The 23,357-nt window shown below is 42.4% G+C and overlaps 3 protein-coding genes across 3 annotated transcripts; 1 reads left to right on the top strand and 2 right to left on the bottom strand.

Moving 5' to 3' along the window:
* Window positions 1-4,028: 4,028 nt before the first annotated feature.
* Window positions 4,029-9,835, bottom strand: LOC137295889 (uncharacterized). The gene is made up of 3 exons (XM_067827454.1): window positions 9,387-9,835; window positions 5,118-5,255; window positions 4,029-4,437 (listed from the first exon to the last, which is right to left on the bottom strand). Exons 1-3 carry the CDS (start codon window positions 9,637-9,639, stop codon window positions 4,229-4,231), a joined length of 600 nt encoding a protein of 199 aa, XP_067683555.1. The 5' UTR covers window positions 9,640-9,835; the 3' UTR covers window positions 4,029-4,228.
* A 3,247-nt stretch (window positions 9,836-13,082) lies between these two features.
* LOC137295888 (uncharacterized) lies at window positions 13,083-17,421 on the top strand. The gene is made up of 4 exons (XM_067827453.1): window positions 13,083-13,299; window positions 14,482-14,759; window positions 15,058-15,195; window positions 15,709-17,421. Exons 2-4 carry the CDS (start codon window positions 14,552-14,554, stop codon window positions 15,915-15,917), a joined length of 555 nt encoding a protein of 184 aa, XP_067683554.1. The 5' UTR covers window positions 13,083-13,299; window positions 14,482-14,551; the 3' UTR covers window positions 15,918-17,421.
* Window positions 17,409-20,857, bottom strand: LOC137295887 (uncharacterized). Its single transcript, XM_067827451.1, has 2 exons — window positions 20,794-20,857; window positions 17,409-19,086 (listed from the first exon to the last, which is right to left on the bottom strand). The coding sequence occupies exon 2, from the start codon at window positions 19,057-19,059 to the stop codon at window positions 18,352-18,354; it is 708 nt and encodes a 235-aa protein (XP_067683552.1). The 5' UTR covers window positions 19,060-19,086; window positions 20,794-20,857; the 3' UTR covers window positions 17,409-18,351.
* Between the last annotated feature and the right edge of the window lie 2,500 nt (window positions 20,858-23,357).

The raw sequence follows: 23,357 nt of genomic DNA, 5'->3' as shown, positions 1-23,357 counted from the left end.
CAGAAACTATGTTATAAATTTTGCGAAAAGCAGCGGACTTAAAATGCGACTCTGCTGTACGCCACTTAACGATTCCAAATATCCACACATCTACCGAAATTAATTTGCCTCTTATTCCTTGCCTGAACAGCCAAGGTAATACACATGACCTCATCTTACAAGTAGCAACACATACCGACAGACATAGCACACGCGACCCGACTTTGCTTGTACCAACACGTATCGTTATACTTAATACACATGATTTACCTACATGCACTGACACATACCGTTACACGTAATACGCCTGATCTACTTACATGTACTGACACATACCGTTACACGTAATACGCCTGATCTACTTACATGTACTGACACATACCGTTACTCGTAATATGCCTGATCTACTTACATGTACTGACACATACGGTTACTCGTAATACGCCTGATCTACTTACATGTACTGACACATACCGTTACACGTAATACGCCTGATCTAGTTACATGTACTGACACATACCGTTACTCGTAATACGCCTGATCTACTTACATGTACTGACACATACGGTTACACGCAATACGCCTGATCTACTTACATGTACTGACACATACCGTTACACGTAATATGCCTGATCTACTTACATGTACTGACACATACCGTTACTCGTAATACGCCTGATCTACTTACATGTACTGACACATACGGTTACACGTAATACGCCTGATCTACTTACATGTACTGACACATACGGTTACACGTAATACGCCTGATCTACTTACATGTACTGACACATACCGTTACTCGTAATACGCCTGATCTACTTACATGTACTGACACATACGGTTACACGTAATACGCCTGATCTACTTACATGTACTGACACATACCGTTACTCGTAATATGCCTGATCTACTTACATGTACTGACACATACCGTTACTCGTAATACGCCTGATCTACTTACATGTACTGACACATACGGTTACACGTAATATGCCCGATCTACTTACATGCACTGACACATACCGTTACTCGTAATACGCCTGATCTACTTACATGTACTGACACATACCGTTACTCGTAATACGCCTGATCTACTTACATGTACTGACACATACGGTTACACGTAATACGCCTGATCTACTTACATGTACTGACACATACCGTTACTCGTAATACGCCTGATCTACTTACATGTACTGACACATACGGTTACACGTAATACGCCTGATCTACTTACATGTACTGACACATACGGTTACACGAAATACGCCTGATCTACTTACATGTACTGACACATACCGTTACTCGTAATATGCCTGATCTACTTACATGTACTGACACATACCGTTACTCGTAATACGCCTGATCTACTTACATGTACTGACACATACGGTTACACGTAATATGCCTGATCTACTAACATGCACTGACACATACCGTTACTCGTAATATGCCTGATCTACTTACATGTACTGACACATACCGTTACTCGTAATACGCCTGATCTACTTACATGTACTGACACATACCGTTACTCGTAATACGCCTGATCTACTTACATGTACTGACACATACCGTTACTCGTAATACGCCTGATCTACTTACATGTACTGACACATACCGTTACACGTAATACGCCTGATCTACTTACATGTACTGACACATACCGTTGCTCGTAATACACCTGATCTACTTACATGTACTGACACATACGGTTACACGTAATACGCCTGATCTACTTACATGTACTGACACATACCGTTACTCATAATACGCCTGATCTACTTACATGTACTGACACATACGGTTACTCGTAATACGCCTGATCTACTTACATGTACTGACACATACCGTTACACGTAATACGCCTGATCTACTTACATGTACTGACACATACGGTTACACGTAATACGCCTGATCTACTTACATGTACTGACACATACGGTTACACGTAATATGCCTGATCTACTTACATGTACTGACACATACCGTTACTCGTAATACGCCTGATCTACTTACATGTACTGACACATACGGTTACTCGTAATACGCCTGATCTACTTACATGTACTGACACATACCGTTACTCGTAATACGCCTGATCTACTTACATGTACTGACACATACCGTTACTCGTAATACGCCTGATCTACTTACATGTACTGACACATACCGTTACTCGTAATACGCCTGATCTACTTACATGTACTGACACATACCGTTACTCGTAATACGCCTGATCTACTTACATGTACTGACACATACCGTTACTCGTAATACGCCTGATCTACTTACATGTACTGACACATACCGTTACTCGTAATACGCCTGATCTACTTACATGTACTGACACATACCGTTACTCGTAATACGCCTGATCTACTTACATGTACTGACACATACGGTTACACGTAATACGCCTGATCTACTTACATGTACTGACACATACCGTTACACGTAATATGCCTGATCTACTTACATGTACTGACACATACCGTTACACGTAATACGCCTGATCTACTTACATGTACTGACACATACCGTTACTCGTAATACGCCTGATCTACTTACATGTACTGACACATACCGTTACTCGTAATACGCCTGATCTACTTACATGTACTGACACATACCGTTACTCGTAATACGCCTGATCTACTTACATGTACTGACACATACCGTTACACGTAATATGCCTGATCTACTTACATGTACTGAGACATACCGTTACACGTAATACGCCTGATCTACTTACATGTACTGACACATACCGTTACTCGTAATACGCCTGATCTACTTACATGTACTGACACATACCGTTGCCCTTACTTAGTGTAGTGACTTACTTTCACAGCTGTTCGGGAATACTTTGTGTATTTTGTTTAGTTTAGTCGATTACTTTCTGAGGATAGGCTGTAGAGGATATATACTACCCATCAAATGTTTAGAGTCGTTATTGCCATGAGTTAAATAAATGATGAAAATTGGCGAATTCTTAAGAACACTTTACGTCAATATGCAGCTGTTCATTTGCACGATATTTGCATATGCTTTTCAGAAATCTGATCCATAATCCTTGTGCATTTCATTGATATAAGTTGGTTCCCTCAAGTTAGTGAAGAAAAGTCATATTCGTTGGGACCATATATACACAGGTATTGCGTTTTACATACAGACAGGTGTGATAGATTTTTGAAAGTACTTCACTATGTTGTGAGATCACCAGTGATGAATCCTACGATGCTGGGAGGCCACCAGTGATGTTGAGAGGATATCACGAAGGATGAATCTGGCGACTCGAGGAGATCACTGGTCACGTATCGCCATCTGTGAGTGCTGTTTGGAAGTGTCAGTGTGCGAGGTGCCGCTTGCTTTGGAGGAGAGACTTTTGATGTATAAATATGTGATTTATTTCCTGCTATCGAAACGATAAATATTCAGATACGCGTACGTTTAGTACTGGGGCCATGCGCATTTTCTGAAGAGAATCATCTATCAATTTGTCTTGCTCCTGGCAATGTCAACACAAGATTCCTTTCCCCTCGAGGGTCAGTTCAACTCATATTTGCAAAAGACTTCAAAAATATCCCTGTCAACATATTGTCTCTTTCATCTTATTTGATCTATATTTTCGCCAAATATTGAACTTTCCTGGGAGCTGTCCACTGCCTCTCAGCAGCCAAGCCTAGACTGTAATATATGGAGTGATAACACATCAGTAGTGGCTGGAGTCCTGCAGGCGACTCATTGCGACTGGAAATATAATGGTGGGTGGGGGTGTATTACTAGGTATACGGAATTATCGATGGTGGTCGGTGTGGCAGACGAAGTGGAGTAGTGGGTAAAGTGGTGGATTGCTCACCTGTTACGTGTCACATGTAAAGTTGTTGATTGCTAACCCTGACATTTGTGAGAAGATGAAGGGCTACCTGCGATAATGTAAGACAATATCAGGGAAATGTTATCGGTTCCGGAGAAGAACATATAAACATTTGTAACAATGCGTGTTGACAGTAGATGCTGTAACAAATAAGCCACTCGGGTTCTTTGATTAGAACTTTTATTTGCATGTTCACTTTAAACTCGTCAAGACAAAATCTTGTGAGTATTCAGATAGAGGAAGAATTTCACCGACACAAGGAAGAAAAGCGAATGTTAAACAAGAATGTGTGTCTGAATGTTAGAGAGCTAACGGCATTCCCATTCGTGTACATGAGGGTTTGTAAGTATGTTCAAGTGGACCTTCTCAAGTCAGAATGGCAGCTTTACGGGGTGGTTTGAACGCGAGGGTAGTTAAGAGTGCAGCAACTGCACAGATGATACCTGAGAACAATATACATCCTGGTGCTGCCGGGGTATATGACAGCGCCCCTAGCGGCCGCTGGTTGACATAAGCCTTTGTCAGAGTAACGAACTTGAAAATGAAGAGGAATCCTGAGATGAAGCTGACGATTACTGCAAATAGAAATAGATTGATGTGATAAGAATGTTAAGGTTATTAGTTGTGTCATCAGTCCTGTTCTTCAGCGTGTACACTGCTACACTTTAACGGCCAGATCTGACTTTGAGAGTGAAATCTACATCTTCACAATCAGACCTGACCTTCAGGGTGTACACTACAACACTTCAACAATCACTTTGTAAAGGTGTCAGCTACGACACTTCAACAATAAGATCTGACCTAGCTTCAGGGTGTACACTACAACACGTTCACAATGAAATCCGACCTTTAGGGTGTCAACTACAACACTTCAATCAGATCTGACCTAGCCTCTGGGTGTACACTACAACACGTTCACAATGAAATCTGACCTTCAGGGTGTACACTACAACACTTCAACAATCCGATCTGACCTAGCTCCTGGGTGTACTCGTACAACACGTTCACAATGTAATCTGACCATCTGGGTCTACACTACAACACTTCAACAATCACGTTGTAATGTAACCATAATACTGCTGGTTCAGCGTGCAGCAACAAACATGTCATCAACAGATCACTCAGCTCCGTAGAATCCGGAAACAGACTTCATGCCTTGCTATGCACATACAATGCTGTCAGTAATTCAGTATTAAGCATTATAACGCAGTAGTTACTACACGTTAAGACTGATCATGTAACACCATGACCTTACCTGCAGTGACCAGGAAGCTGTTGGCCACCAACTGTAGCGCGCGGTAGCTGGCCTTCAGGAAAATCAGCTGAAGTACTACAGTCGTCAGTACGAGCGTGACTCCAATGACACTCAGTATCCGGCCCACAGTCAGCCAGGCTGAGAACAGAGACACAGACACTTGGAACATGTTAGGAACAAACGGCAGATTGAGGAGTGCCATGCACATTAATCCACATGGAATAATAGGCAAGACAAACGTGCACGTTACCTGTCAAGGATAGGCCTTGATACGACGTGTTCCCATGAGACTTCCTGATACCAGATATCGTTCTGTTAGACATCCCCAAACCCAAAGTACTCCATATTAGAACCTATACCCACAAACCAGCAACAACCATCTCTTAACAAATGCTCGAACAATCCAACCCTAAACCTCGCTACCAGACCCCTCTAAACATCAGATAAAGCTCTTACCCCACATAACATATCTTCATCCCACTCTAATATCACATACCTGTACATCACCAAATACCACGTACCAGTACATCACCAAACACCACATACCCGTACATCACCAAACACCACATACCTGTAAATCACTAAATACCACATACCTGTACATCACCAAACACTACATACCTGTACATCACCAAATACCACATACATGCGCATCACCAAACACCAAATCCCCCCACTTTGTACTCAGGTACATGAGTGAGTGCGGCAGTGAGTCCCTCTGTGCCTGAGTGAGTGCGTGAGTGGTTTGCTTCTACTCCTTCTACTGGAAACAAGGATGTTGTGGGCGGAGGCGTGAAGCCGCCATAAATATCACGCATCAATCAAATCAAATGCGCTGCACTGTGATTACACTGACTGTCCAGTAAAAAATCACCCGCAGCCATGATTGAATAAAGTAAACACGGTATTGGTATTAATATCCATTTTGGAAACAACGATGTTTCCCTTCCCGTTACAGCTGCTCAGATCACTCATTCCAGAATGACATGTTTTGTGTAAATTAATAGACATTGAATGGAACAAAGCTAGATGTTCAGCGGGCGTTTATATTTGGAATGAGAAAGGTATTACATGGGTGCAGGTTCCCTACATTTAATGATTGTTCTTTTGCTAAGTCCGAGGTGACGGACCAAAGTAGTCATATTGTTCTTTGCCACATGGAGACGACCGTGAAGGAAGTTGCTCACTTTAACAAACGCGTTTTCCATACAGGTCACAATGACACAATTATGCTCCTAAGAGGTTTCGGACTACGACAATGCTAAAAGGCAATACGGCATCTGGAGGTAGCATCTGGGGGCCTTCTTAAGGTATGTGGAAGTATCTGCAGGAATCAGGTATATGAAGGTATGTTTAAGTATCTGAAGGTATGATGAGGTATCTGAAGGTATGATGAGGTATCTGAAGGTATGTGGAAGTATCTGAAGGTATGATGAGGTATCTGAAGGAATGATGAGGTATCTGAAGGTATGTGGAAGTATCTGAAGGTATGATGAGGTATCTGAAGGTATGTGAAAGTATCTGAAGGTATGATGAGGTATCTGAAGGAATGATGAGGTATCTGAAGGTATGTGGAAGTATCTGAAGGTATGATGAGGTATCTGAAGGTATGTGGAAGTATATGAAGGTATGATGAGGTATCTGAAGGTATGAGGAAGTATCTGAAGGTGTGTGGAAGTATCTGAAGGTATGATGAGGTATCTGAAGGTATGTGGAAGTATCTGAAGGTATGTGAAAATATCTGAAGGTATGTGGAAGTATCTGAAGATATGATGAGGTATCTGAAGGTATGTGGAAGTATCTGCAGGAATGAGGTATCTGAAGGTATGTGGAAATATCTGAAGGTATGATGAGGTATCTGAAGGTATGTGGAAGTATCTGCAGGAATGAGGTATCTGAAGGTATGTGGAAGTATCTGAAGGTATGAGGAAGTATCTGAAGGTATGTGGAAGTATCTGAAGGTATGTGGAAGTATCTGAAGGTATGATGAGGTATCTGAAGGTATGTGGAAGTATCTGAAGGTATGTGGAAGTATCTGAAGGTATGATGAGGTATCTGAAGGTATGTGGAAGTATCTGAAGGTATGATGAGGTATCTGAAGGTATGTGGAAGTATCTGAAGGTATGATGAGGTATCTGAAGGTATGTGGAAGTATCTGAAGGTATGATGAGGTATCTGAAGGTATGTGGAAGTATCTGAAGGTATGTGGAAGTATCTGAAGGTATGATGAGGTATCTGAAGGTATGTGGAAGTATCTGCAGGAATGAGGTATCTGAAGGTATGTGGAAGTATCTGAAGGTATGAGGAAGTATCTGAAGGTATGTGGAAGTATCTGAAGGTATGTGGAAGTATCTGAAGGTATGATGAGGTATCTGAAGGTATGTGGAAGTATCTGAAGGTATGTGGAAGTATCTGAAGGTATGATGAGGTATCTGAAGGTATGTGGAAGTATCTGAAGGTATGTGGAAGTATCTGAAGGTATGATGAGGTATCTGAAGGTATGTGGAAGTATCTGAAGGTATGATGAGGTATCTGAAGGTATGTGGAAGTATCTGAAGGTATGATGAGGTATCTGAAGGTATGTGGAAGTATCTGAAGGTATGTGGAAGTATCTGAAGGTATGATGAGGTATCTGAAGGTATGTGGAAGTATCTGAAGGTATGATGAGGTATCTGAAGGTATGTGGAAGTATCTGAAGGTATGATGAGGTATCTGAAGGTATGTGGAAGTATCTGCAGGAATGAGGTATCTGAAGGTATGTGGAAGTATCTGCAGGAATGAGGTATCTGAAGGTATGTGGAAGTATCTGCAGGAATGAGGTATCTGAAGGTATGTAAAAGTATCTGAAGGTATGATGAGGTATCTGAAGGTATGTGGAAGTATTTGAAGGTATGATGAGGTATCTGAAGGTGTGTGGACGTATCTGAAGGTATGATGAGGTATCTGAAGGTGTGTGGAAGTATCTGAAGGTATGATGAGGTATCTGAAGGTGTGTGGAAGTATCTGAAGGTATGATGAGGTATCTGAAGGTATGTGGAAGTATCTGAAGGTATGATGAGGTATCTGAAGGTATGTGGAAGTATCTGAAGGTATGATGAGGTATCTGAAGGTATGTGGAAGTATCTGAAGGTATGATGAGGTATCTGAAGGTATGATGAGGTATCTGAAGGTATGTGGAAGTATCTGAAGGTATGATGAGGTATCTGAAGGTATGCGGAAGTATCTGAAGGAATGATGAGGTATCTGAAGGTATGTGGAAGTGTCTGAAGGTATGATGAGGTATCTGAAGGTATGTGGAAGTATCTGAAGGTATGATGAGGTATCTGAAGGTATGTGGAGGCACCTGGAGACTCTGAGGATGTCTCGAGCTAGCATCTGGAGGTATCTGGAGTAATCTCGTGGCATCTGGAAGTATCTGAAAGCAGCATCTTGAGGTATCTCGTGGTGTATCTGGAGGTGTCTTGAGGTATCTCGTGGCATCTGGAAGTATCTGAAAGCAGCATCTTGAGGTATCTCGTGGTGTATCTGGAGGTGTCTTGAGGTATCTCGTGGCACCTGAGAGTATGTAGGGATATCTGGAAGTAGCATCTGAGTGTATCTGGTGCTATCTGGAGGTATGTGTCGGTTGTGTTTTTAAAATTTTGAAATATTACGATGCAGAGCCCTCTGTGAGGTCACGGCAGTGTCTCGATACGTCAGTTGTTGGAACCAAGCCAACGACTGTCAGTGCAGTCCAAGCTTGTCTTCCTGTCGAGTATGCTCTCCGTAAAGGAAGGCATATAGTTTGTGGAGTTAGTTTGTGACTGCGTGAGCTGGGTTTGTGACCTCCGTGGTGTCTGGGGGTATATGAGTGATTGGGGTTGTTTCAAATGAGAGTTTCTGTTGATTGTGAGTCAGTGTGTATATGTAAGAAATCTTCTAAGGTGTGTAAGTGGATGTAGATGTACGTGTGTGCATCATGTGCGTGTGTGCATGTGTGTGTATGTGGGTCTGTGGCGATGCCTGTGAAGATGAATCTCCTTCAACATACAGTGTTAGGGACGTGTATCTGGGTGTGTGACGTGTGAGTAGGTGGGTGTGTGGCGTGTGTGTATGTTGGTGTGTGACGTGTGTGTATGTGGGTGTGTGACGCGTGTGTAGGTGTGTGTGTGGCGTGTGTGTATGTGGGTCTGTGGCGTGTGTGTAGGTGGGTGTTTTAGGTCAGTGTGTGTGGGTGTATAAGGTGTATGTAGGTGGGTGTATCAGGTGTTCGGATATCTCCTTACTTACCTGCGTTGTCGTCAGGTACGGCTAACTGAGGCGTCATACCTTCCGGTACAGAGATCACTCGAACATCTTCAGGGAAACAAAGATAGTCACTGCATCTGACCGGGCCGAATAGTGAGAACGTAGTTACCACGTTCTTCGTGGAACTGTCCTTCAGCACCCACCAGTTGGGGAACAGCACCCCCACACACTGAAACATTGAGGCGAGCGCAGTCAACATTAGTGCCACGACATGGAGACGGTCCCGTGGTAGCATCTCTACCTCACATTCACTTTACATAGAAATGGCGTATCTAATTTTTGTGCAACAAGGAATTCAGTTGAATGGCGGTATTTGCGTGGTATTTAATTAATTTCCTGGTCGGTAGATGTAAGCTATCTGTACCACCCAGTGTTTCCTGTGTGAATCAGAGCCTGGTCACTGCAACTCAATCGACCATACACAGTACAATCAAACTAGACGCTGCAGACCTTTCAGCAAGTGTGCTTTATGACCTCCCAAATACAGTACTTCACACACATAGCCTCCCATTTACTGTACTTTACACACATAGCCTTCCATTTACTGTACTTTACACACCTAGCCTCACATCTACTGTACTTTAGATACATGGCCTCCCGTCTATAGTACTTTACACACATAGCCTCCCATCTATAGTACTTTACACACATAGCTTCCCATTTACTGTACTTTACACAAATCGCCTCCCAATTACTGTACTTTACACACATAGCCTCCCATCTATAGTACTTTACACAATTAGCCGCCCAGCAACTGTACTTTACACACATGGCCTCCCATCTACTGTACTTTACACACATAACCTCCCATCTAATATACTTTACACATATAAAATCCCATCTACTGTACTTTACACATATAGGCTCCCATCTACTATACTTTACACACACTAAGTCCCATCTTCTGTACTCTACACACATGGCCTCCCATCTACTGTACTTTACACACATAGCCTCCCATCTACTGTACTTTACACATATAGGTTCCCATCTACTACACTTTACACACATAAAGTCCCATCTACTGTACTTTACACACATAGCTTCCGATCTACTATACTTTACACACATAAAGTCCCACCTACTGTACTTTACAGATATAGTCTCTCATCTACTGTACGTCACACACATAGACTCACATCTATAGTACTTTACACACATAGTCGCCCATCAACTGTACTGTACACACATGGCTTCCCATCTACTGTACTTTACACACATAGCCTCCCATCTAAAATACGTTACACAGATAAAGTCCCATCTGCTGTACTTTACACACATAACGTACCATCTACTGTATTTCACACAGATAGCCTCCCATCTACCGTACGTCACACACATAGCCTCACATCGATAGTACTTTACACACATGACCTCACATCTACTGTACGTGACACACATAGCCTCCCATCTACTGTACGTCACACACATGGCCTCCCATCTACTGTACTTTACACACATAGCCTCCCATCTACTGTACGTCACACACATAGCCTCACATGTATTGCACTTTGCACACATGGTCTCCCATCTACTGTACGTCACACACATAAAGTCCCATCTACTGTACTCTACAGATATGTCCTCCCATCTACTGTACGTCACACACAAAGCCCCCACATCGATAGTACTTTACACACATGACCTCCCATCTACTGCACGTCACACACATAAAGTCCCATCTATAGTTCTTTGCACATATGGCCTCTCATCTACAGTACTTTACACACATAGCCTCCCATCTATAGTATTTTACACACATAACCTCCCATCTACTATACTTTACGCACATAAAGTCCCATGTACTGTACTTTACACACATAGCCTCCCATCTACTGTACTTTACACACATAGCCTCCCATCTACTGTACTTTACACACATAGCCTCCCATCTACTGTATGTCACACACATAGCCTCACATCTACTGTATGTCACACACATAGCCTCCCATCTATAGTACTTTGCACATATGGCCTCCCATCTACAGTACTCTACACACATGGCCTCCCATCTACTGTACTCTACACACATAAAGTCCCATTTACTGTACGTCACACACATAGCCTCACATGAATAGCAGTTTGCACACATGGTCTCCCATCTACTGTACTTTACGCACATAAAGTCCCATCTACTCTACTCTACAGATATGTCCTCCCATCTACTGTACGTCACACACAAAGCCTCACATCGATAGTACTTTACACACATGACCTCCCATCTACTGTACGTCACAAACATAGACTCACATCTATAGTACTTTGCACATATGGCCTCCCATGTACAGTACTTTACATACATAGCCTCCCATCTATAGTACTTTACACAGAAAACTTCCCATTTACTATACTTTATACATATAGCCTCTCATCTACTGTACTTTACACATATCGCCTCCCATCTATAGTACTTTACACATATAGCATCCCATTTATAGTACTTTACACACATAGCCTCCCATCTACTATACGTTACACACATAGCCTCCCATCTATTGTACTTTACACACATAGCCTCCCATCTACTCTGCGTTACACACAAAGCCTCCCATCTACTGTACTTTACACACATAGCCTCCCATCTACTCTACGTCACACATATAGCTTCTTATCTACTGTACTTTACACACATAGCCTCACATCTCTAGTACTTTACACACATGGCCTCCCACCTACTGTACATCACACACATAGCCATCCAATCTATAGTACTTTACACACATAGCCTCCCATCCACTGCACTTTACATACATAGCCTCCCATCTACTGCACTTTATACATATAGCCTCCCATCTATATTACTTTACACACATAGCCTCACATCTATAGTACTTTGCACATATGGCCTCCCTTCTACTGCACTTTACACACGTAGTCTTCCATCTCCTGTAGTTTTGCACATGCAAACACCCATCTAGTGTCCCCATCTCTTCGCGGCAATATTTTTCAGTGTGCCCTTTGTGACAGTAAAGGACGCTAGCGTGAAGAGTCGGGGGACATTGAAGAGTGAGTGAGTATGGTTTAACGTCACTTTTGGTAATACCTAAGCAATATCATAGCGGAGGACACCAGAAATGGACTTCACACATTGTGGGGAATTGAACCCGGTGTGCAAGCAAAGGCTTTAACCACTAGGCTCCCCGCACCGCGTTGAAGTGCACTAGCATGTAGGGATAGGGATATTAAAGTGAGTGAGTGAGTGAGTGAGTTTAGTTTTACGCCGCACTCAGCAATATTACAGCTATATGGCGGCGGTCTGTAAATAATCGAGTCTGGACCAGACAATCCAGTGATTAACAACATGAGCATCGATCTGCGCAATTGGGAACCGATGACATGTGTCAACCAAGTCAGCGAGCCTGACCACCCGATCCCGTTAGTCGCCTCTTACGACAAGCTGAGTCGCCTTTTATGGCAAGCATGGGTTGCTGAAGGCCTATTCTACCCCGGGCCCTTCACGGGTAAGGGATATTAAAGAGCATGAGCATGAAGAGATGCGGAGAAGAAGAGCGGCAGGATAGTAACTTGTAATTTGTTCGATTCTTAGATGAGTACCAGATTTGCGACAAATCCCTTGCTCGGGGTGTCTGATTCGGGCGAAAAGGAAGGCTGCAAGTGAGGAGGTTGGCTGGTTCCGGCTGTCATCTTCAGGAAGGAGTGTGTTGGTCTGAGATGAGCAGACGACGTCCTGCATGTGACCCTCTCACCAGATGACTACGCTGGGAGAGATTGTTGATGTTTCTATGTTAAACGGACTGTAGGATTGTACACCGGACATGCCTCGGGATATCGTCATCGGACTGGAAGACGCCATTGTAGGGGTCCGCGGCAGAACTAAAGAGCAGAGACGTGCGATCTATTGAGAAATCAAGGCGAGATTTGTGAGACCATCAAGGTAAAAAAGCGCACCATGACTTTAGTGTCGTACGCCCATGCCCAGTTGTATTGCTGTTCTGTTAGGTATATGCGGAAACTTGACAGTACACGTACTTCCTTGCTGGTATAATCAGGTCCTTATTTTGTGCACGTATTTTCTTGCAGGTCTGTGCGATTTATTGTTCGTTGTTGGTAAATGTTGTTTTCAAATAGTGTATGTTTTCAAGCATATGCCATTGTGCCACCTGTGAGAGAGGCCGCTCACTGTTTTCAGCATTCATAACTTTTACGTCAAATGAATTCTGTTTCATCAGCTGCATGTGACGACTGCTGTTTGTCTGATATTAAGTTTGGATATATTTGACTCAATGTGGTTTATCACTGTACAATGACTTTTTTTGATACAGTGACTGGTGTTGATTATCACGCAAGATAGATCAAGTTCTGATTAAAGTTGATATCAGTGCCTGGCTACAGAAATCCGAAACAAGAATATCTCTAATCAGAGACTCTAGACGATCAGAATGGAAGAACTTGGGTGTCAAATATTCGAGATTTATTCTTCATGTACGGATTCGGTTCAGTTTGGCTTTATCAAGAGGTTGGCGATATTAATTATATTTTGAACGTTTCTAAACGGAAACTTAAAGACTGTAACTAGCAAGAATGACACGTACGGATCACAGAGTCGAAGAAACTTTACTCATTTTAAATCAACATTTCAAATCTTTATTAAACATAGAATTTTACTTGTCGACTTTAACTAAACGAGAACACCGAGGTCTACGTTACCTTCTTAGATCATCAAAACTACCACTGAGAGTTAATAGCGGACGCTGGGGAGGATTACTCTACGGAGAAAGAATATGCCAAGTCTGTGATTACCATAGCGTTGAAGACGAATGCCATTTTAGTCTTACTTGCCAGCTCATGATACTTTATGACATTCACTTCTTCACGCCAAAATCTATGTTAACTGTAACTTACTCTCCTGTACAAATAATGCTATTCTCTGTAACCTCGCTATTCTCTGTAACCTCGCTATTCTCTGTAACCTCTCACAATTTGGAAAACTTGCACTTCTTAAAAGAAAGACAATCCTTATTGTTTAAACTCGCCAAAAAATGTCTGTAGCTGTGTACATGGTCCGATGGCTTTTACACTGGAATAAACAATAGGAAAATATTCTTTTTTTTCTCAGAGATCAGTAGCCCTAACACTCGTCATTCACGACACTGTAGACGGTTCCCACACATATACGTTGGTGAAAGATGTGGATCAACCCTGTCGCTATAGCAGCATTTGTCGTAACGTTGGTGGGCACCGTGTTGGTGGATCTGGCCATGCTCCTGCCCTACTGGTGGCGGGTCACCAGTGTCCGGGGAACATACATCAACTACGGCCTGTGGACAAAGTCCGAGTGTGGAGAGGATGGCAACTGCGTCCTGTCTGTGACATACGAGATTGAAGGCGGTAAAGGTAAAAGCTTAGTTGTTGTCTATTCCAACTAACAAAACCGCCGACTCAACCACCTACCCACCTACCTGCCTGGGTACCTTTCTGTTTACCTGAGTGTCTACCTAACTACCCACCCACCTAACTGCCAGCCGACCTGCCTGACTAACCTATCTACCTGCCTACCTTCCTTACTTCCTACTAAATTACATAGATATCTGTCAAACTATCTACCGTTCTCTTCATAATTAACTGCTTTACCACCAAAATACCCACCTACCTATGTGTAATTACACTGACACTGTTTCTTCATTTGTTGCAGAGTTTCTTTTCATCAGCAAGATTTTTATGACATTTGCCGTGGTGCTGACGCAGGTCGCCTTAATCCTGCACATTTTCTATGTTCCCCTAAGGAAGGTCGTGGTCAGATCAGTTGCCATCTACTGTCTGGGGGCAGCGGGTACGTACACGAGACACTAAGTACTAAACACACCATCCTGTAAATCTAGCTCACACCATCTGCAGTCTGGGGTACCAACACGTACTTAGACTGAGCACACACTAAAGCATATCTATCCTACACTCTGTACTGTCTGGGGACACCAACAGGTACATAGACTATACGCAGCTTCCAGGATATCTATATCCCACCAAGCACTGCCTTGGGGAACCAACAGAAACATAGATTAGACACACCGTCCAGTATGTTCATACTATGAAATCTCCTGTCTGGCGGCACCAACAAGTACATGGGCTAGACACACCCTCCAGCATGTCTATTCTGCGCCAGCTGTTGTCTGAGGGCACTAACTGGTCCATACACCTGCCACGATGTATACTACGTATCACTTTCTTAGAGACCTAATGACGTTTTAGTCATTCTCCGTCGAAAAGACATTATCATTGGTTACATAGTAGGACTGACGTCTTAACCACCGTCGAGTTGCAACTAACGTTAGAAGGGTTGTTTCAGGTCTGTTTGTCCTCCTTGCCTTCACCATCTTCCTGGGAAAGCACCAGCTACTTGTGGAGAGGAGCAAGGAATTTGCGGTGGGTTGGTCAATTTGTCTGGCTGTCCTTGGATGTGTAGTTTCCCTCGTGGCATCAGGTCTCACAGCACTGGCATCCATCAGGAAGGCCAAGCGTCACGAAGACGAGGAAAGATTAGCCGGTGTTGTTTAGTGGCACACAAGGTGTTCAGAAGACCAGTGGATGTATCGATGCATCATGGTTTACGACAGTAGACCAGTAGACGTCCCTAATGTTTGTGTCAGGTATATGTCCCTAATGTTTGTGTCAGGTATATGTCCCTGATGTTTTTGTCAGGTATATGTCCCTAATGTTTGTGTCAAGTATATGCCCCTGATGTTTGTGTCAAGTATATGCCCCTGATGTTTGTGTCAAGCATATATATTTGATGTTTGTGTCAGGTATATGTCCCTAATGTTTGTGTCAAGTATATGTCCCTGATGTTTGTGTCAAGTATATGCCCCTGATGTTTGTGTCAAGTATATGCCCCTGATGTTTGTGTCAAGTATATGCCCCTGATGTTTGTGTCAAGTATATGTACCTGGTATTTGTGTCAAGGACTAGTATATGTCCCTAATGTTTATGTCAAGTGTATATCCCTAATGTTTGTGTCAAGTATATGCCCCTGATGTTTGTGTCAAGTATCTGTCTCTGATGTTTGTGTCAAGTATATGCCCCTGATGTTTGTGTCAAGTATATGCCCCTGATGTTTGTGTCACGTATATGTACCTGGTATTTGTGTCAAGTACTAGTATATGTCCCTAATGTTTGTGTCAAGTGTATGTCCCTGATGTTTATGTCAAGTGTATATCCCTAATGTTTGTGTCAAGTATATGCCCCTGATGTTTGTGTCAAGTATCTGTCCCTGATGTTTGTGTCAAGTATATGCCCCTGATGTTTGTGTCACGTATATGTACCTGGTATTTGTGTCAAGTACTAGTATATGTCCCTAATGTTTGTGTCAAGTGTATGTCCCTGATGTTTATGTCAAGTGTATATCCCTAATGTTTGTGTCAAGTATATGCCCCTGATGTTTGTGTCAAGTATATGTCCCTGATGTTTGTGTCAAGTATATGTCCCTGATGTTAGTGTGAAGTGTATGTCCCTACTGTTTGTGTCAAGTATATGTCCCTAATGTTTGTGTCAAGTATATGTAGCTGATGTTTGTGTCAAGTATATGCACCTGATGCTTGTGTCACATGCACCGGATGTTTGTGTCAAGTATATCTCCCTAATGTTTGTGTCAAGTATATGCACCTGATGCTTGTGTCACATGCACCGGATGTTTGTGTCAAGCATATCTCCCTAATGTTTGTGTCAAATATATCTCCCTAATGTTTGTGTGAAGTATATGCACCAGATGCTTGTGTCACATGCACCGGATGTTTGTGTCAAGTATATCTGCCTAATGTTTGTGTCAAGTATATCTCCCTAATGTTTGTGTCAAGTATATGCACCTGATGCTTGTGTCACATGCACCGGATGTTTGTGTGAAGTATATCTCCCTAATGTTTGTGTCAAGTATATGTCCGTGATGTTTGTGTCAAGTGTGTGTCCCTGATGTTTGTGTCACTTATGTCCTTTTTATATGTGCGCTATCAATGTCCTGTTTGAACTTCTAATTGGTATCCTGTGAAGTACAAATCTGTTATAAAGCTTTTATTTCATGGTTTCATCTTTTACTGTTTCATGTACACCTGCATCTTGAAATGTAAATGTTCTGGAAATAAACATATTTAGAAAGATGTGTCACTGGCCAAGTGGAACAAATGTGCAGATCATATTGTCTTGAAGTGATAAGGAAGGCATCTATTTCTGCAGTACAGATTTCTGCGACGTAAGGCGTGCAGAGTTTTTTTATCTGATGCACTAATAATCTTAAAGAATCCAGAAACAGTCCTCTTGCCCTCCGGCACCACATTTATGAATATGTCGTGTGGGTCTCGGAATTAGAGAGGGAAAATAATCAAACTTGTATTGTCTTGACAATGAAGCAATCAGCAGTGTTAATCTCGCCATTCTGATGTGGCTCTGGCATATTGAAAACGGACACTTTTATATACATGTATTACTTGTACCTATACATGTATTACCTGTACCTTTACATGTATTACTTGTACCTTTACATGTATTACCTGTACCTTTACATGTATTACTTGTACCTTTACATGATAAAGTTACATGTCTTCCTCGCCAGTGAAGAGCCGGGTTGTTCGTCAGCTACCCATCCTTGTAGAAAGAGGCGACTGCGGGATCGGGTGGTCAGACATCTGAATTGGTTGACAAATGTCATCGTGTCCCAGACCGTTGCTGATGCTGTTGATCACAGGCTAGTCTGGCTTGTCTGGACTCGACAGGGATATTATTGTTCAGCGTGTCGTTATCCAATAAACATACACACAAACAAACAAAGTAGATGCTTTAGTGGCGTCATACGGTCATCGGTGTCAACACGTGAGGGCTTCACTGCTTGGTAACAGTTAAAAATGATACAATCATGATACAATCATAAAGAAATCTGTTATGTTATATCTGCTCACTAAATCTAGCTGGTCTAGACGTTGGAGTGTGGATCGGGCGGGAAGTGCTAGGGCAGGGTGGTTCCCTTCCTGATGGCGTCGGCTACTTCCGTCTTGGCAGAGTTGTTTTCATAACGTTTATATATGGCAATATACTTCTCCTTTGTGGACAGTGTGGCCTTGACACTGTCACGAGCATGACACGCTTCCATCCATCTCCGGAATCGAGCGAATATGTCGGTCTCAGGAACTGCAAAATTCCTGTAGTGAGCCAAAATTTCAAATCTAATGCTAAAAGGCACCAACATGATATCAACGAGCCCGAAATGCTGGCCGCCGAAGAAAGGGCCTTCAGTTGACATGGCCCCCGATAGCTCTATGAGAGCTTTCAAAATGGCTTCCATGGCTTCCTCTTGCTCGGGCTTAGTTTGGCGCTGGAGGGCCATGTAGAATTTCGGCACGATTTTCTTTGTTATGAAATCAGCCCAAATTCTTGCTCGTGCACGTTCATAAGGGTCTTTTGGGAGGAGAGACGGTCTGTCTGGCCAGGCTTCGTCCACATACTCAATACACACAGCAGATTCGTAAACACACTTGCCGTCGTTGACGATGACGGGGACGAGCCCTCGGGGGTTGATGGTCAGAAACTCCTTGGTCTTGTTATATGGGTCAATCTCTTTGTATTCGAACTCCACTCCTTTCTCCAGTAGTGAGAGCCATGCCCTCTGTGCGAACGGGCAGAACCACGAAGAAAACAGCTGAACAGTTGCCGTCATGTTGCCCGGTAACCAACGTGTGTCACACTGCAAAAATAGTCAATAAACAGTGTATGTAAACAAACAATTTCTGCACCCTTTCTTAGAATGTTTAACAAATAATCTGCGCAGCCATTAGAGTGTTTGAGCTTGTACTGTTTCAAGAAATAAAGCTACCTTTAGCGCTACACATATCTTGGAATGCAAGTTCGAGACAAGCTCCAGAATGCTCAGATTCAAGATAAACTTCGGGCCGAGTATAAATCTCGTTTGAAGAGAGCTGGAGCTCAGAGCTAAATGCTCAAAGCTACCAATACTTTTGCTGTGCCAATCCTATTTATTTGGAGTAGTTGTGGTGCACTCAAGTGTAACGACGGCTTCCGATTGGCTGGTTCATTTGCTGATACGCTGAGGGATCATTATGTGTAGAAAAAGATGATGAATTTGATGGGCATTTTAGAAGTATGGCGAGTCAGAAGAAAGTAAGATTCTTTATGGATAACAAGTTCATTTATTGTACCTGATGCGTCATTTCAGTATGGATTCATATACTGTTGTCAAACAAAATCATTTACAGTTCTTATCCATAAAGAATGTGTATAGGGATGTAATGTTTTGTAAATACATGTACATGTTCTCTAAATTTGCGTTCGATCCAATCAAACATCATTTCAGTAGAGATGGTGAACTACTGCGTGGCTGGAAACTGTCATTCGTCCAAGTACAAACCAGGACAAACTAACAAGGGTTTGCACCAGTTTCCGTCAGATCGAGTCATCCGAGAAAATTGGATGTAGTTTGTTTGCAACCCAAGGACATGAAAACATGTCATGTGTACATGTGTATGTATGCTTGCCTAATTACATAATGTGGCAGAGACAGGACTTGGGTGTACGAGTCATAAATCAATTTATATTGTTTATGGCGTATAGCCTGATAGGTGTTAAGTTCAAATTGCATGTGGTCAATGACTGAAGCTGTGTGTTGCACATTGTCTTTAGCAGACAGGCAGGCTGACATATATATGTCAATAAGTCCCGACTAACGGGATCGGGTGGTCAGGCTCCCCGACTCGGTTCTCAATTGTGCAGATCGATGCTCATGTTGCTGATCACTGGATTGTCTGGTCCAGGCTCGATTATTTACTGACCGCCGCTATATAGCTCGAATACTCAAAATGGGGTCTTTTGTTTAACTGAATGAATAAGCATACGCATTTCTGCATTATTTTTCATCAAAATTTTCATTACGTCACGCATAAATGGATAATTTGTCTCACAGACGTTTTTATTTCAAAGTTTATCGCATTTACGAGGGGAAGGACCAACGGTTCATCCTTAGCCCATGGGTCGCGTGATCCAGATACGCCCCAATAGCATTTTCTGCAGTGGATGCACAGCTGAGGCAGTTTCGAGGACGCGGTGACATTGCTAATGTCATCTCAGGGACTCGGTATCAGTGCGGCTCTACCGATGCTAACGACGTAAGGGCAAGCAACTGACGGGCGAAGGACACTGCGGCATATGAACGATCGGCTCCTGAGAGTTAAAATCTCGATAAAATATACACACTTCCATCCTAAACCACAAGAGACAAGTCGAATGCAGTTATGGCCTGGATTTGTGGAACAAATTCACGGAGCTCAGGCACTTTGATCAGGTACACTGCCGTTGAAGCTTGGCAGGTGTACACAAATACCACGTCACGGGCCATGGTGGAGACTCATGCACTCACCACATACACTCCATGCCTTACCTGTGCTCTGAGGGCAGGCAATATGGTTGTCGAGTCCAAATGGACACTCGGTACTGCGCATGCGTGCCTGTCACCTGCCACGTGTCATGATGACTCAGCCTTTTATAGGTCAGGTGCACGGTATGTAACTCGGGTATTGTTTAACCTCTTGCCGAAAATATGACCCAGATACTTATTGTGAACCAGACTTGATGTTATGCTGTGGCACTCGATATGGTGCCATACCGTGGATCTTGACATGCAACTACACACCGTATCCAATCTCACAAAATCAGTGCATGACTTCTTGCTCAGTATCTCTAACGGACCCCAGACACAACTTCATGGCATCAATATCACACCCAATACAACTGCATGACATCAACATTACACTCAACAAAACTGCATGACATCAATATCATACAAACACAACTGAATGATATCAATATCCAAGAAGGCAGCACGTGACATCAACAAGCACACCTACATGACATTATCATACCCAACACAACTGCATGACGAGCACAACTACACAACACTGACATCACCCCAAACACAACTACACAACACTGACATCATCCCGAACACAATTGCATGACATCACCCCAAACACAACTACACAACACTGACATCACCCCAAATACAACTACATGACATCAATATCACACTAAACACAACTGCATGACATCAAAACCTAGCACAACTACATGACATCACCCCAAACACAACTACACAACACTGACATCACCCCAAAGACAACTGCATGACATCAATATCACACTAAACACAACTGCATGACACCAACAAGCACAACTACACAACATTGACATCACCTCAAACACAACTGCATGACATCAATATCACACTAAACACAACTGCATGACATCAAAACCCAGCACAACTACATGACATCAACCCAAACACAACTGCATGACATCAATATCACCCCAAACACAACTGCATGACATCAATATCACACTAAACACAACTGCATGACATCAACAAGCACAACTACATGAAATCATCAAAGTAAAACTACAAGACATAATACCACTCACAACAGAATGACACCACACCAATCACAGCAGCTTCACTCATCCAGTGTCGTAAAAATAAAAAGTCTACTCAATCAACCACCATTCGACCCATGCTACTACCTTGCACTATAACACAGTCTTAACAGGACAAGTCAAGGTATAATCAATGTCTACTTCTGCCATCATCAAACGGTGTACTCAGGCTGCGCATCCTGTTTAACATCTCTCTGAGCAACATTGGAGCCACAGGGTTTTGAATCACTGCATGGACAATAATTGAGAAGGGTAACAAGAAAAAATTGTGTCTAATGACACAGATGCCCGGTTGCTAAAGAGGTAGTTCCGTGCATTGAGTGTGCTTTGGTGATTCATTTCTACTGAACAAATTCAATAAACATCTACGCAACTATGAGATGCTGACCTTTCCAGTCCCAGTGAAACACATCTATTTGCTTATGAGTTTTGTTGATGTTTTTGTGAAGTGGATAGACTTAATCCCCTATATTTTTTTCAGAGAGAAATTCCACAAAATTTATCGAAGTTCAAATTGTCTCTAAACACACAAAAGAATATAAAATACAAGAACAAAATATGAGATACACACCTTCAGTCTCTATAATAGGCATATATGTAAGCTGAGTTTTGTGCAGGGGTTCTTGAGAAGTGGATAGTACACCTCCTGTTTTATGGGATGAACAGAACCAAATTCAAAGTTCAAACATCTCTGTAGAAGTGACACAATTAAGAAATTGGACAAACAAGGCATGAGATGCACACCTTTAGAGTCCCAGTGAAACACATGTAGAACTCAATTTTGTTAAGCAGTTTTGGGGGAGAAGTGCATAGATTTCATCCTCTGCAACACTATAATCAGGGAGCAATGCAACAAAATTGATGTAAGTTCAAAGGGCATTAAAACTGGAAAAAGAAATAAAATACAAATACAAATTGTGAGATGCTCACCTTCAGAATCCCTATAAAGCATGTGTAATTTAAAAGAATTCCACACAGTAGTGTTTGAGGAGAAATGGATAAAGTACCCCAACCATTACACTATCATCAAAGAGAAACTCAGCAAAATGTACCCAAGTTCAAACATCTCTAACCTTACAGAAAAAAAACCCGGTAAGATATGAGATGCAAATTATTAAGAGTTCCAAACACACTCATGTAGAAGTTCACTGAATTCCATATGGTAGTTTTTGAGAAGTGGGTAATGTACATACACCCCCACTTCATCTACTAGAAAAAACATGATCATAGCGAAATTCAGCAATATCTACATAAGTTAAAATGTGTCTAAAAATTCCCCATACAACACAAAAACAAAATATGACATGCACACCATTAGAGGCCCAAGAAAACCCATGTACTAGTTTGTTGAATTCCATACAGCAGTTATCTGAAGTGGATAAAGTACATCCCTGTTTTGTACAGACAAACAGGCAGACACTGAGAGTAAACCCATATGCACTGAACCGTATTATGGCACAGGCATAAAAATCTAGACTTCCTCCTCATGGAAAAAGACCAGTGAGAGCCATTTCG

This window comes from Haliotis asinina, chromosome 9, assembly GCF_037392515.1.
Source record: "Haliotis asinina isolate JCU_RB_2024 chromosome 9, JCU_Hal_asi_v2, whole genome shotgun sequence".
Taxonomy (NCBI): domain Eukaryota; kingdom Metazoa; phylum Mollusca; class Gastropoda; order Lepetellida; family Haliotidae; genus Haliotis; species Haliotis asinina.
Note: the sequence above shows the minus strand (reverse complement) of the source record. Positions and strands in the feature narration are given on the sequence as shown.